The sequence below is a fragment of the Dermacentor albipictus genome, chromosome 1 (assembly GCF_038994185.2).
Source record: "Dermacentor albipictus isolate Rhodes 1998 colony chromosome 1, USDA_Dalb.pri_finalv2, whole genome shotgun sequence".
Classification (NCBI taxonomy): Eukaryota; Metazoa; Arthropoda; class Arachnida; order Ixodida; family Ixodidae; genus Dermacentor; species Dermacentor albipictus.
This window is the reverse complement of record NC_091821.1, coordinates 221,702,070-221,718,586: the sequence shown is the minus strand read 5'-3', so window position 1 is coordinate 221,718,586 and position 16,517 is coordinate 221,702,070. Positions and strand designations below refer to the sequence as shown.

The 16,517-nt window shown below is 46.9% G+C and overlaps 1 protein-coding gene across 1 annotated transcript in view; it reads right to left on the bottom strand.

The window, feature by feature from the left end:
- The window catches only part of LOC135919895 (homeobox protein MSX-2-like), a 96,824-nt gene extending 88,525 nt beyond the window's left edge, over window positions 1-8,299 (bottom strand). Inside the window, exon 1 of the mRNA XM_065453889.1 lies at window positions 7,942-8,299. Within this exon, the coding sequence (XP_065309961.1) occupies window positions 7,942-8,263 (322 nt within the window). The 5' untranslated portion in view covers window positions 8,264-8,299. The remainder of the gene's footprint in view (window positions 1-7,941) is intronic.
- Between the last annotated feature and the right edge of the window lie 8,218 nt (window positions 8,300-16,517).

The window sequence follows — 16,517 nt, the reverse complement described above, 5'->3', positions numbered from 1 at the left end:
TCGTGAGTTGGCATCAAACTCTGACATCGAAACCAAGCATTCAGACTACATTGTCCAGCTCCGATTGTCAGAAGGAAAAATAGCACCGACATACGTTATCTTCACGTGAGTAGTTGTGACAGCTGTTCCATCGGTTCCCTGCTGAATACTACGGCGCGCAACACTCCCGCTCAGCTCCAGTAGCCCGTCCCAATCTCGCGCTTTGCGACGCAGCTTCACATGCACCGCAGGTTTAGAAGCGTCATCGTGGAAGAGTGATAGCTAACATAATGGACAGTCGATTGAACAGCTCGGTTGTGCCAAATGCCCGTGATGAAGCTGGTCACCTGTAGCGTAACTACAAGTGTACCGTCAAATCGGCCTCCGCGGCGTTCACCCGGATGTGCGTTGCCAGCGCTATTGTGAGTGCTCTCAAGAAATCGTAATGTATTTAGAAGCAATATATAGTCTATATCTGAAACTAAATATAGCGTAGAAATGACGTTTTCAAGATTGCAAAACGTATCGATATACCCTGCAATTTTTCTGTTACGTACAAACGACCCTTACAGTAATGCCGATTACCGGTCAAAACCAGCCGTTTCTAATACCCCTGTTACACGGGCGACCATAACCGCGGTTAACGTAACCGCGATTATCGCTAAACGCGGTTAGCGCGGTCAAAGCAGGCGAAACTGCGGTTAGGCTGCTAACCGCGGTTGACCGCCAACCGAGCTTGGCAACCTCGGTTTAGTGTAACCGACGTTTCGGAAACGGGCAAAATGGCGGATGGTACTTCTGCCGAGTGCAGCGCTGGCGCTTCCCAGATATATCTTCCAAAAAGCGTATCATTCGACCTGACGCGACAACTGAGGCACTGATACTCATTTGGGAAGATAATCTGGCCGCTCGGTGCTCAAGTAGTCGGCACGCGCGCCTCTACACAGAGGTGACGGCTACGCACCAATTTCAAAATTTAAGAACAGCGCGATCACATTGGACAAGTGAGACACACACTGTGCGTCTCACTTTCTTGTTCATTTTGATGGCGCTGCTTTTAAACTTATAACTTCACTATTTTTAACGTGCACTTTTTGTGATTATTTGTGCAATGTGAAATAGCAGTGCACATACATTAACGCCTGAAAGCACTGCCTTTTTTTCCTTTTTTTATTCTTTATTTTGTAAATGCAAGCATATAGTTCCAAAGTGCATTGGCGTAAAGTTGTACTCCCTTTAGTTATGTAACCAATGTTTGTTAGTTGAAACATTCATTTGTCCATGAATACTTTCTTTTTACTTTTTCGTTCAGTGGGCTTAATTTTATTTTATGTTTACCCATTTGTGACCCTTAATTCTGACTTTTTATATAGTTCTTTGCCCACCAGACATGCTCACAACTAAGAGCAGGAGTATTGAAAATAACCTACACGTGCAAAACGCAGTCTTACACGTTGAAACTTTCAAATATGACAATTGTTTTGCTGAAAAATAACATCTTTTTACCACTGTAATCAAATGTCGAAGAAAAATTATTCACAATGAAGCCTGTACGCAAGAGATCACGTGACGCGTCATCAGACCATTAACTGTGATCAGGATAACCCGTGTAACTCTGGCGGACCAGGGTTCGCGTTAACCACGGTTGAGCGAGTTAACCACGGTTAAGTTTAAGCGCGGTTAAGCTGCCCGTGTAAATACGGTATAAGAGTATTTTCCCTTTGGCTAGCCTTTCCTTCACCTCTGTACTGTATACGTACTACATATGTATATATACACAGCCTTGCAGGCCGATGTCGTCACATCTCTCGGCTGAATAGCCAGGCAGAAACTTATTCGTCGCTTGCATGCATGCACACGTGAAGCTCACTTTGAGCAAAGCATCGTGTCCAGAAAGATTTATGACGCTAATGTCGGTGCATATGGTTTTCGGTGTCCTGCTGGGAAACCAAAGCCTCAACACGTTCAAAGAACATGCATAGTCGCTACTCATTTGTCAAATTTAAAACCCTTCCTTGAATAATAAAAAGGCCGTTCGGCTATAACGTGGCGGCCCGTGCTTTATGACGCGCTTGCAGATACGGAGTGAAAGCTATAGGGTAAAGCGACACGGCGCTTCTTTTCTTGTTAATTGCGTGAACGGTTCCGTATATTAACGAAATGAGGCATTTGTAGGGATCCAGTAATATATACATCTCATCAGCCAATTATTTCACTAGACGGCAGGCTGAACGACCTCAACGCACATTTTCCTCCACATCGCCTAAAGGTCGTCAGCTCGCACAAGGGAGCTTCCCTTCCTCAAGTCCCCTTGTCGAATACGCTGGCTTCAGCACATTTCTTGCTCTACTGCTGTCTGTAATAACTTAAGGTTCCATCATGCTCTGACCTTCTGCCTTGTTCTGACACACACACAAAAAAGGGAAGTCTTCCTCACTAAAGACACTGTTGCCACGATGCAAAGAATGCACGCGACTAATTAGTTTACATGATTGTAATGCATGACATTTATCGTTTCGCGATAGTTTAACGCAAAGTGGTAACTGTATCTCTTGCAGTGCAATAATTTAGTCAGTAAAGAGCCCAATACCTGTACAACAAGTTAAGTCACGTATAATTAATGCATACACTTCCACTAAGTGCGTTAAATTATACTTTCTATTATATTATATAACTCCGTCGCGGGATCGAATCCCGGCCACGGCGGCCGCATTTCGATGGGGGCGAAATGCGAAAACACCCGTGTGCTTAGATTTAGGTGCACGTTAAAGAACCCCAGGTGGTAAAAATTTCCGGAGTCCTCCACTACGGCGTGCCTCATAATCAGAAAGTGGTTTTGGCACGTAAAACCCCAAATATTATTATATTATATAACTCATATAAAATAGAACTCATATAAGGTACGTGATACGACTTGGCAAGCTTGTTAAAAACGTGAAGCCGTCATCACATCTTCGGACGCATGAAGTGCGCAGAAAACTTAATAGAAAAGTATAGCATTTTCTCAAGCCCGGCCGTGTAAGCTATAGGTGTACCCCTATAGGATATCAGAGGCATATAGTTCCGAGTAATTTCTTACTGTTCAGGAGTCTTCAACGCGCAGAAAAATTTTAGCAAACAAATGTTAGAACATACCGCCTTTTTCTGAATCTGTCCTCTGCGGCTGATAATTAATCGAACCCATGACCTCGTGCTTAGCTACAGAACGCGAGAACCCCTGAGATCACGCGGCGGACACTAATGAATTATCGTAGAACTACAGCTCCTCCACAAAACAAAGCGTGACTTGGATAAAAACTGTTTACAGCGTGTGCTGCAACACCATTAGTTTATCACAAGGTTGTTATATACCCTTTTAAATACTCATCAGAATATGACAAAATATGATATGATGCATAATTATAACTTTCAGCCACACCCTTTTGCGTTTATATGTGTGGACAAAAATGTGAGGAACATGGCTGTTAGCTTAAGCGTTAAAATTTTCTTTAAAACTCGGCATCACGGATACTGTATAGGAAGGGTGTTTACAATCGAGGTTAGATCATTCAGGTTAATCTAGAATAATGCTTACCCCACGGCTATAAAGCTAGAAACATTTAATATTCTTACCGACTTCGATTTCCTGCCATAAATTTTAGCTCCATTTACTTATTTATTTTTCATTTCCGCAATGCGGCATGGGAGCCGTACTAGTTTCCTTGCGATTTATCTGGTTAACCTCCCTGCCTTTCCTCTTCATCCCTCTCTCTCTCTCTCTCTTGGGCTATCTTGCAGTTTTTGTTTATTCATTGCGCATGCACGAAATTCACTGATTCATGTCAGACGTTTTTCACTCGTAAATCGCAGTAAGCGGGCTGGAGGCACGAACGCCTATAGCCTCGGTTTCACACAGGAAGAGTCAATGGTGCATGTGAAGTAACATTGTATATGTGAAGTAACATTGTATATATATACACTTATATAGAAACGGAATACATCTGCTGCGAACAATCCGACAACTGCAAGCACGTGGACTTGGCTATTTAACTGGGTACTTTTCTTTACCTTTATATATATCTATCTCTTTATACGCCCTTTACTAATTATAGCAATACACTGCTCACTATGTTATGCAGGCACGTAGAGCGTTACATCGCGCGTCAGGGAAGCTTCCAGCATAAAGATGAGTGCCAGAGTATTCAATATGGATCACAGGTTTCTCGCTTACATGAAGATATAACCATATTGCTCACGTTACGCACTAGCTTGTTTGACGACGTCGGACTGCAATAATGCATTGGCATATTGCAGTGATCGGAAGGCGATTAAAAGAGGCCATAACAAAGCATTTCAGACACAACATTATCACTTTTCGTCAGTTCTTTAGCCCTTTATTTGTGTCGATGCTCAGCCCATGTATAACCTCTGATTTACTAAGTTTCTTTCCTGGCACGATGCTCGGACATGTCCGTAAAGTACGTGGCATTATCATGCTTTCACTATGCGTGGTATACGCAAAGAGTGAGCATACTTAATCGATGCTTTCTTTCTTTATACGTCTCACAGCTACAGCTCGGCTGTGGGGAGCACCATAGCGAAGGGCCGCAGGTGAATTTTGAGCCACCTGGGTCTCTTTATCCTCCGCGTAAATCTCAGCACACAGGCGAGTTTCTATGCTGCACCTTTCGGAATGCGGTTCCTGCAGTCGGTAATCAAACCCGCATTCTGTGTGCTCCAAAGCGGAACGCAGTATATTCTGAGGTATATATATACCCCGGCTGGGCCAGAACATTCTTTCTTAATTGCCTCGGAGATGTGCATACGCTTGCTCACACACAGGCACATACAAACAGACACAGACACACACAGACACACGCACGCACGCACAAATGGAAAAAGTTATTGCGCCAGAAACGTTCGTAAGAGCAGGTGCCAGCCTATCGTGATATCGGATGTGTAAGCGAAGGCGGCCGGCCGATTGCAAACAGCATGTATACGAACGAAAAGATTGGTAGGATTCGGCCCCTGTACTTTAATTACTTGGCACACAAAGGATTGTACTGCTGCATGATATAGTTCATACCATGTATACGAAGTTGTCACGTTCCGCGAAGCACGTTATTAGCTTTCACGTAGCGGTTTGTTGTGAGAATTAAAGTTTCATATACATGCCAATACGCACGTGGACGGTGAAAATGGATTCGAAGTTAGCATCCTTGCGCTGCAGAGTACTAAAGTTGGCGTGAATAATTCAGTTACTCTTCTGAGCCCATGTTCACAAAAATCTCTTACGCCAGTATAGTACATACTGTTCGTATGAGCAATGCGAGCCTATAGTGTTGCAGGAATATTATTATCAGAGGTGGTCGGTCAATGGCAAACATCACTTACGATGGGCTTTTGTGAATTTGGCCCCTACCACGGGCAACTGTAGACTGGCGTAAATAACAACATGAAATCAAAGGCGCCGCCGGGCAGCGTGTTTCACACTGATTTCGGCAGCGCTTTCTAGTTTTCTGACGGCAGGAAACATATTGTGATGTAGCCATGCTTCGAACAGAAAACAACTCGCAGTTACACGACGAAATGCGTATCACGAACGAAATGCGTTTTAGTTAGTTTTTTTTTTTTCGTTTTCTGACAGGCCGAATTTCTATCAGCAATTCAGTCATCCGAAAAAATCGCATTTGTTGAGACGACATTTGTCACCAAATGAGGCCGGTCTTCAAAGAACCACCTTGGAACCCTCATCGGGGACACTTTCTCGGACGGACGCACACGCACATTTTGCTATACCTGCCGTGACGGTTGCGCTCATGAAAATAAAAGCTAAAACGACAGGCTTGTATCTATTGTACCCTTTTCATATAACGCGAGTTCTCAACAGAGGTGCTGGAAGCAGTTGGCAGTCATTCTGTGCACGCACCATGACTTCTATCAAAGCCGAAACTTGGCGAGCTGGTCAAAGCTTATTGTCCCGAGACACAAAATTAAAGGGCTACATGGTTTCTGGTTTGTCTTTATCAGTATGCTTGCGCTATCGCGAAGATTAAACGTGCGCTGAATGCTCAAAGTATGAAAATAATAATAATAATAATTACAATATTAAGCTAGCTGCTTTAGAGAATCAAAGCAATGTTGTAAATTAATACTCGTGGAGAGACACTGTCAGCGCATGTGATAAACCACACCAGCTCCCTATTCTGCTTGCATTAACACTATATTCAACAGTCATAAATTTGTTATCTTGTGGCAAGGGATACGAAGTTATGCATGAACTCCCGGCCTTCGCGAAAATAGAAATGGTGGTTTGTCCCATAGCCACTCGTAGTGTTTGCATATTACCAAATGCCCGACAGCGATTGCGAACTAGTGATTTATTCAGCATGTATAATTACAGAATGAAGTTGGTTATATACATCACATTCCACTACAGGTTCGCAGAGGTACACAGATCAGCTTTCCTGACGACGACTCGCTTTATTTTTCTTGCTTTTTGTGTTTTTTTTTATTTAAACGCTCCTTGAACTTCCTTTAGGGCAGCGAAATAGTGGCATCTATCGTTGATGACAGGTTCCAATCCTAATTGCGTCAGTGTCTTCGTAGCAGCTTGCCCCTTCGGTTCCCTCAGTAGGCACCGCGCCAACTGCATTCTCTTTCTATTAAATCAGCAGCGATCGACGACTTCATTCTCACTGCATTCCGAGGCGATGAACGAGGCCGATTCGCTCCGGCATCGCAGCTTTGTGACATAATTCCATGGTCGTGGCTTGCACTGGATAGAGTTCGAAGGCATATTGGCTGCTGACGTAAGTAGAAAGGCCGTCGCGCTTAGAATACGTGCGAACTATAGCACATATACGAACGTGGTACAGCGGGGAAGGAAGTATGTTTTGTAGAGCGTATAGGTTTTGCAAATAACTCAATGGAATACGTGCGGACATTCATTCATTTGGTAATTTCTTGGCGCTATAGAGATACTTGGTTTCATTACGCGCGCTGGCATCAAAATGAAACAAAACTCGTTGATGGACGAATTGCTGTTTATCACAGTTTGCGTAATTTAGATAACGTTTGAGAATTAGCAAGCTTAGTGTACCAATGATTGAGGCTCCGGTTTGGAGGTCAAACCTCAATCAGCGGTTGTTTTCATTGATCACTGCATGCAAAGCAGCAGCACTGTCTGGCGCCTCATGCACCTGAAAGCAATACAACTAGTGTTGTATTGCTTTGAGCTCAGCAGGCTGCCGAACATGCTCCGCACACGTCGTGAGTGTATTCTATGTTTATTATATCATAGGAGGAACATTAAGAAAAGAACATTTTCATCGAACACAACAAACGGCAGTGGTGCATTTGCTTGCCATCACGCTATGCATATTACGTGTGAATTCTGAAGTCGTAGTTTTTTTAAATTAAATTATGTCCCAAAAACAAATGTACATTGATCAGATTTAGGTGACGCCATTTCACATGTCATGGTCTCGTTTTATTCTCTATATGACAACTTCTGAGAACATTCATCTTTAGTCGTTTCAAACCCCGTTACGTTGGCGCGAAGGCTGCTGTAGTTCTATTAAAGCTCGCTCACACTATAGGCCAACCCGACACCGATTTTGGTTTGCCGACCGTCGGCGACAGCGTTGTTTAGCTTCTTGAAGGCGCCGCCGTCACACTGTACCGACGCCGACAATCTGCCGATGGTCGGCGAAGAGCTCGGCGTCGGTACAGTGTGACAGAGGCGCCGACACGAAGCTAAAGAACGCTGTCGCCGAAGGTCGGCAAACCGAAATCGGTGTCGGGTCGGCCTAGTGTGAGGGAGCCTTTACTGAACTATCACCGACAAGAAGCTGATAACGGATTGTTTCGGTTCCATCGCACGCATAGAGCAGAGCGGCAGACGATTGGGCATTTGCAAGGCGACACCCGTCAGAGCGTTAAATAGGGGCGGCCGAGGAACTAAGGGGGGCGGCGACTCACTGGGCAGTGTGTGGTGTGGCGCCAGGCCGAACCAGGAGGGTCCGCAGGGCTGCGTGCCGCTGGTCGCGTGCAGGGCCCAGCCGAAGTGACCGCCGGCCGCCGGCGCGTGCAGGAACGAGAAGCCCGGGTCGCGCGGCTGCGCAGCCGCGTGCAGGAAGCCGGCGGCGAAGGCCGGCGACGTAAACCTCATCTGTCCGCTGGGCCGGGTGTCGGCCAGCAGCGAGGCGACCGAGAAGGGCGACGGCTTGGTTGGCGTGGCCGCCCGGGTCTCGGGCGACGCGGGTTCGGGGGGCCCTCCTGCCGCGGGACCCGGCGAAGACATGTCACCGGCGGCGGTGCCTTAGGCGTCGCTCCTCCATGCCGGCCACTGCTCGGTCTGCTACACAACTTCTTGGCGCGAGCCGGCCGCTGCCCGACTGGCGACTCCCCCCGCCTCGGGGCCGTCTCCCCAGCGGGGCGCCCCGCCGCGCTCATTGGCTCGGCGCGCCCCTGCTCGCGAGGGGGACCGCCGAAAGCGTGCCGGCCCGCTTCCACGCCTTCGTCGCGTTCTCCCGCGCCGCCCGCCGCAGCGTCTTGCCACGGCTGTCACGCGCCTCCTTGGCCGCGGTCGCGCTTCAGCCGCCGTGGACATAGCGTGCTGACGATCTGCTTCGCAACATGAACGCTGCCATGGATTTCCTCCTCTGCGAGCTGCGCGTGCTGCGCTGCGCTAACTGAAGCGCGTCACGCAGCCTCCTCAAGAACACGTTTCAGTCATATTTGCGTGCAATGTTGCAGATGCGAAACGACAACATTGTTAGTCACAAGACATGTAACTGATGAGCCACCCTGTGCTGCACTTAAGCAATGCAGACAGCGCCACAGCACCCTTGTCCGTCCTAGATCATGACGGTGATGGTGGCCTTGCCCTTTGCAGCGGCTCGCTGTAGTTTGTGTGTCCAAACCGACGTGGCCAAAAAGTGCGAATTGGTGTAAGACATGCACAAAAATAGATCAGTGTTCGTCTAACAGATGCAACATGCTGTCAAATCCAGCAAGGATATTGAAATCCCACTGTCCTCACTTTATCTCGCCGCCGACGTGCCATGTTGTAGATGCATAGGTTGAGCAAACTAAGCGGAACGTGTAGAATTCATTCTTATTCAGAAATATGTAACATCATTCATTCAATATCGACATGCAGGAATCACGTTCATAATGTGTGAACCAACAGCCCTCATGTATTCTTAGGCGGGGCCATTTTGTCAAACTGTGAAGGTATTAAATTAATGAGAACATGCATCACCCCAAAATTACGGATTTCTCGATTAACATACTGACTGACAATTCCTTGCTTATAGAACTATAGTCTATGGTGCCTATAGGATTTCCTGCCCTCCAATTGAAGAAGTAGCTGAACTCACAATGCGTCTTGCAATACATGTGCCCCGTTACGGATTTATTACTGTTTCCTTTCTTTCTTTTCAACGAACAAGAGTCACAAATACGGCTGTGTCAGATATTTGATTATCAAATACAATATAAGCCTGTGTTGGGCTCAACAAGGCACGTGGCCCGTCGACGCCACTGCCCACTCCCCTCTACATGGCGGAACAAAGGGAGGCCTAGATCATGCCGACTGTATGGAAGATGAAGGGCCTTGCCGGAGACGACCACAAGATAATGGCCCGGTGGTTGAAGCAATCATATACAACCTTTATACTACTCGTGGTGAACTCAGCGTACCGAATGCCGGTGACCAAGAGAACCCGCGAAGGGAGTGCCAATTTGGGCCGTTTCTTCACGAGAGATGACTCAGTGCAATGTGCATCGATGAATAGGATTTTGAAGGTTGCAGTGAGCCCGTGAGATCAACGCAACGTGGTCAGTGACCGTGCGCTTTCTCGGCTGCCATGTCAACTGCTATACTTTCAAGTGACCCTCGCCAAATCCGAAGCTAGAAAACTTTAACTGTCTTGATTTTAATTACTTAAGCAAATGGACCAGCGGGTCATCGATAACTTGTTCCAGATATTGAAGTTCCTGATCATGCTAAGCTTTTAGCCAGTAATTACAGTTCCATTGGGCGATTCGCTCCGCGCATTAGATTAGTATTAACAGCTACTGCTTGCAAACTTACTAAACCTAGATGGTAATGAAGTTAAATATATCGAATGTTTCCTAAGCAACCAAACACATAACGTAACAACTCCATCACGCCCGCCCTTGTCCAGTCTAATCAGGTGTTCCTCAGGGATATGTGCTAGGACCTTTTCTCTTCCTTATCTCTATATTAACGACTTTCAAGCTCAGCTCATTCTTGAATGAGGCTTTTTGTGGACGATTACGTTATATACAGAAATTTCTAAAACTACCGATGCATCTACACTGCAGTCTGACCTTGATAACATTTCATAGCTGGTGCAATAGTCGGTTAACGAAACTGAACACTAACAAATGCAAAGCGATGCAAATTACATGCCTGATTACACCACCTGAACCCTATATCTATTCTCTTAATGGCACCTCTCCGAACATCGTTAGCCCGGCCGTACAAGTATCTCGGTGTGCATATTACTGACACTTTCCTGGTAGACGCATATTGATCACATTACAGATAATGCAAGAAGAACACTTCGTTTTCTTCGTCGTAACTTTTACCTTGCTCCTATGTCACTAAAGCTACTACTTTACAAGACTTTAGCAAAGTCTTCTAAAGTAGTAGTAAGCAAACTAGGCAAACTTTCGTAACAAGCAAACCAGAGTTTGCGCCATGTTTCTGGGACATCTCCGCTAACTCTCTTATGTCCTTCTTAGAGTCAGTCCAAAACCGCTCTGCTATAGGTTTATCATAGCGGTAAAGGCTCCCGGACTGCTAGTGTTTCACAAATGAAAAAGCGTTAGGCTTTCCTGACATGCTACTGCACCGTCAAATTTCTCATTTGTCTGTATTTCACAAACTTTATTAGACTAATGAAAATTTGAAACAATCATTGCTAATGAATCCTAACTACTTGTAACGGCGCATTGACCTATGGGCACAATGTTGGTGTTCCAGTATCAAGAAGTAACTTGATACTGCGGGGACTGGAATCACCTTCCCACCTCCATGGTATCCATCTAAGATGCCGCATTGTTCAAGTCGGTAATTTCTTACTGTTTATACTAAACATGTAGCTTTGTGACATTGTTTTCACTATTTCTTTATTTTCTTTTTGTCATCCACTCCTTTCTACAATAAATGAAACGAAACTAATAGGTTAAGCGCTGCGTTGTTTTCTCTCTGTAGTTTCAAGTAAAATACCCTTAGATAAAATAAAGAAGTCCACATAACTAAGCTCAAATAGATGGCTTGTAGACTCCTCAAGTTATAAGGGATCTGAGAGATGACATGCTGTTGTCTGCATCTCCTTCTTCTATCGCCATGGAACCTTTGAATGAGTACTAATTAATTATGGGGGTTTTACGTGCCAAAACCACTTTCTGATTATGAGGCACGCCGCAGTGGAGGACTCCGGAAATTTCGACCACCTAGGGTTCTTTAACATGCACCTAAATCTAAGTACATGGGTGTTTTCGCATTTCGCCTCCATCGAAATGCGGCCGCCGTGGCCGGGATTCGATCCCGCGACCTCGTGCTCAGCAGCCCAACACCATAGCCACTGAGCAACCACGGCGGGTGATGAGTACTAAAGTAACTGGGAAAACGAAGTGACTCTCAACGCTAAGTGCATGCAAGATAGTAATATCGAACGCAAGAATGTCGGCACATTCTCGCTGTCCCTCTATTTCTTTCTTTTGTTTCACCTGATGGTCCCCGAGTGGGCCTAGCCAGGCAACGTTGAGTTTACTCGCGTCTATTGTGGACCAAGTAAAGTTGTTTCACTCACTCACTCTTTTGTACGTGTCATTTAAATATTGCTTTATGGTTAAACAACACACACCTGGCTCTGTTTGTTCGACTCATAAATCGATCGAAAGTTAGAGAGAGAGAGAGAGTGAACTTTAATAAGCACCAGCAGTTTTGTCGGCTGGGCCTAGGCCTCCCATGATGGGACGTCGAGGTCTTGCCTCTTCGCCGCTTCGTATAGGCCTGCTGGGTCGCCCAGAGTTGGTCGTCGAAGTGGGAGCTGCGCAGGGCGGCGTGCCATCCCGACGAGAGGGTCACGGGTTTAAGGTCTTGGTATTGGTGTTTGCACTCCCATAGCATGTGGTGGAGTGTTGCCGGTTCAGTTTTACAGACCTTGCACGTCTGGCTCGGGTAGATGTCGGGGTATATAGTGTGATAGCATGTGAGGGAGGGGTATGTATTCGTCTGTAACAGGCGAAGGGTGGTTGCCTGTGCCCTGTTTAACTTGCAGTGAGGGGTGGGGAAGCCGGTTCTTCTTGCGAGGTAAAATGACTTTACAAGGTCGTTGTATCTGGTAAGGCGGTCGCGTCCTGCGAGTGCACCTGCACCGTCTCCGGCACGGTTGACTAGTCCTCGTGCTACGGAGTGTGTAACCTCATTGAGGTTGGTGAGGTGCGGGTGGACAACGCCGGCGTGTGCTGGGATCCAGACGAGGGTGATCTGATTTTCAGACGAATGCGGGGCTTGTCGTAAGATGCGGAGTGATTGATGAGAAATGCGACCTTTGATGTAGTTGTTGACTGCTGCGCGAGAATCGCTCACTATGGTGTGACAGGCTGGGTCAAGAGTGGCCAGGGCGATGGCCACTTCCTCGGCCGTCTCGGCATTTTTGGTAATGATGCTGGCAGCATGTCGGAGCAAGCCGCCTGCTGTGGTAACCGCCGCAAAGCGCCGTCCATCTTGGTACTCAGCTGCGTCGACGAAGGTGACGCCCGCGGTGTTGGCGTAAGCTTTGATGAGGGAAGTAGCTCGTGCCTTCCTGCGTTCTTTGTTGTAGTCTGGGTGCATGTTTCTCGGAATAGGGTCGGCGTGTATCCATTGCTGAATGTCGCGTGGTACTGGGTGTTTATCTCCATGTTGACGGTGGTAGGTGATATAAAGCTTGTTTAGAATGCTGCGGCCCGTTTCCGTGAGAGTAAGCCTCTCTAGTTGAGATCGACGTTGGGCCTCGATTAACTCGTATAGCGTGTTGTGGATACCTAATTGTAGTAGAAGTTCCGTGCTGGTGTGGTTGGGTAGTCCTAAGGCCTGCTTATAGGCTCCTCTAATGATGATATCCAGTTTAGACTTCTCAGCTTTGTACCAGTTGAGATAGGGCGCAACATAAGTAATCTGACAGACGATAAAAGACTGGACAAGGCGGATGAGGCTGTCTTCCTTCATACCCCCTCGCCGGTTGGTCACTCGTTTCAGCAGTCTGGATGTATTGGCGGTCTGTCGAAGGATCTTTGAAATAGCCGTAGAGTTAGCTCCGTTGGCTTCTATGGTCATACCAAGAACGCGGATGCAAGGGACCACGGGTATAGGTCTGCCATCCCTTAGGTTGAGCTCTATTTCCTCGTATTGGCGTTTAGTTGTGGAGCCCCGCGGGGGGCGTCCACGGAGTGTGGGGCGGTATAGGATTAGCTCCGACTTTTCAGGGGAACAGCGGAGTCCCGTGCCTTCAAGATAATTTTCTACGACGTCAATGGCGTCTTGTAGGGCGGTTTCGATTTGGCCGTCACTGCCCTTTGCAGCCCAGATTGTAATGTCATCAGCGTATATGGTGTGTTCAATGCCGTCGAGTTTTTGTAGTTCGTGGGCTAATCCAATCATAACCAGATTAAACAGTATTGGGGAAATGACAGAGCCTTGCGGTGTGCCCGTGCTGCCGAGGGAGAGTTCCTCCGATCGAATGTCTCCGACCGACAGGAAGGCCTTCCGATTGGATAGAAAGTCACTTACGTAGTTGTAAGTGCGTTCTCCAAGGTTGAGCAAGGAGACGCGCTGAAGGATGGTGGAGTGCCTTATATTATCGAAGGCGCGCTCGAGGTCGAGGCCCAAGATCGCCTTCGTGTGACGGGATTTGCCATCTAGGATTTGATGCTGAAGTTGGAGCATAGCGTCTTGGGTGGAAAGATGCTGTCTAAAGCCAATTATCGAGTGGGGATAAGCACATGTGTCTTCGAGGTGAGTGTTTACACGGGTTAGGAGTGCGTGCTCCATGACCTTGCCTACACATGAAGTTAGTGATATGGGCCGGAGATTGGCGAGGCTAGATGGCTTACCGGGTTTGGGGATGAGAATTACTTTGGCTGTTTTCCATGTCGGGGGAATGGATCCCTGGCGCCAGCAGGTGTTGATGTATTCGGTGAGTTGTTGCACCGAGGGGTCATCTAGATTTCTTAGTGTTTTGTTCGTAACTCCATCTGGGCCTGGCGCCGAACGGCTGTTCAGCTTATGTAGGGCAGCATGAATCTCTGCCAAGCTGAAATCTTCATCAAGGGTAGGGTTGGAGGTCCCTGTGTATGGGCCGTGAGGTTGAGTGGGCCCAGATGGGATGTACTTTTGACATAAGGTATTCTTAACGTGGTCCTGGCCATGCGTCTTGCTCTCTGTGAATAAAAGCTTGGCGAGGCGATCCTGTTGATGTGAGCGGGTGGTGGTGCTATCAATCAAATGTTTGAGGATTTTCCACGAGCGGGGTTGGTGGAGTTGCCCGTCTAGAGAGTGACATAGCTCTGTCCATTGCTGTCGACTTAGAACTCGGCAGTGTGCTTCAATTTCCTTGTTGAGAAGTGCGACCTTCCGTCTGAGTCTTCTATTGAGCCGTTGACCCTTCCATCTAGAGAGGATGGATGATTTCGCCTCGATAAGGTGGGCGAGTCTGCTGTCCATGCGCTCAGTCGGGGCGTCTGTTGTGATAATGCGGGTGGCCGATTTAGTATCAGACAGTAGATCGCATGACCATGATTCTATGTCGGTAATGGGAGTGTCCGTCGTTGCTGTTACACGGCGTTTACGGAACGCATCCCAGTCCGTCCAAGTAAAGTCCCTCGTTCTTCTCATAACGGCTGTTAGGTGTGGGAGAGTAATTTCGATGATGCAGTGATCACTCCCGAGGTCGTGTTGGGTGTTGCGCCAATGGGCGTTGTCTGCGTTTTTGGTGAACGTGAGGTCTGGCATCGTGTCTCGTTCAGTAGAAGTGCCGAGGCGAGTGGGGAAGGCTGGGTCAGTAATGAGTGCAAGCCCGAGATCATGGGAGTCTTGCCATAAGTTACGACCTGCAGCAGAGCTGTGTCTGTAACCCCATCCTGTGTGCGGGAGATTGAAGTCACCTCCGATGATAAGGGGGCAGCTGCCTGCGATATTAAGGGCCTTTTTGAAGAGGGTTAGAAATCGGCTATGGCGTTGAGATGTAGTATTGTAGATGTTGAGGATAAATATTCCTTCCTTTCGTTTTCTGTGCGGGATGAGCTCAATGAAGAGGTGTTCGGTGCGCCGATCGTTGAGATCGTGTTCGATTGCGGTAATTCTTTTTCGAACGAGTGTGGAGACTCCGTGTGGAGCGTTGTTCGCAGTGAAAGAGTGATATCCTGGAAGGCTGACCGGAGTATTGTGCGTTTCCTGGAGCAAGATTACGTCGGGTTGACATGAAGTAGTACGGAGGTGTTGATGGAGAACGGGTTGTTTATGGAGGTAGCCTCGGCAGTTCCACTGCCACAATGTTGTGTCAGTTTTAATGTGGGCCATGATGAAGGATAGGGGATGCCACAGGTGGCAGGGTGGCGGCGACGGTTCCTGTGGTGTCCATGGCTACGGTTTGAGCGGTGGAAGCGGTTTGTGTGAAAAGGGTTTGAATATTAGCTTCCATGGCGGTGACTCTGTGCATAAGGGCGATTAGAGAATTGAAGGGCTGAACTGATGCACATTCGTACATACTGCTACATTTTTCTGCATAATTACCGCCACAAGTCTTAAAGTTGGCGCTTTAGTAAAACCTTGCTTTAATAAAGATAAAATGGTAAGTCTCAGCGTAAACATTTCCCTTTCCTCTGAAAACAGCGCAGCTGTACTGAAACGAATGGGTTTGTGTTTTCTTATTGTAACCTAACATACTTGTCTCACATTTTAGCAAGACAAGTATGTTAGGCCATAATAAGAAAACACAAACCCATTCGTTTCTTTGTTAAAGTCCATGCCTAACGTGTGTCCAACAGCTCGTTATAAATCGATGTCGATCACAGACTTAATAATGTCACACATCGTTATAGGCATATATCTTGATAATACTGGCATATAATAATACATTCTGTATTGTTGCCGTGCTTATAATATATGCACGTTTCAGTGTGGTCGGACAGTTGCGTCACACGCAGCGGCATAATAGTAGCAACGTGAGGACTGCCTTCTCCATCGAGCTCTGTTAGTATTAAATTCTGACACGTTATCCTCAGCAAATGTATAGTTCTGTTTTTTCAGTTACCAATACGTTACGCCTGCAAGAGGTGAAGACTCCTAAGAATGGTTCAAAATTCATGCATACGAACGAACTGACGACATTACAGCAAAGAAACAAATTTCGAAATCTGAAACTTGTCTCTAACTCGTTTTCTTCTTAAAGACCCGGCAATTCTATAAAGCTGCAGATTGAACATGGACAAAAGTTATAAAACGATGGGAACATATTGGCAAGCGCGGTACCTCA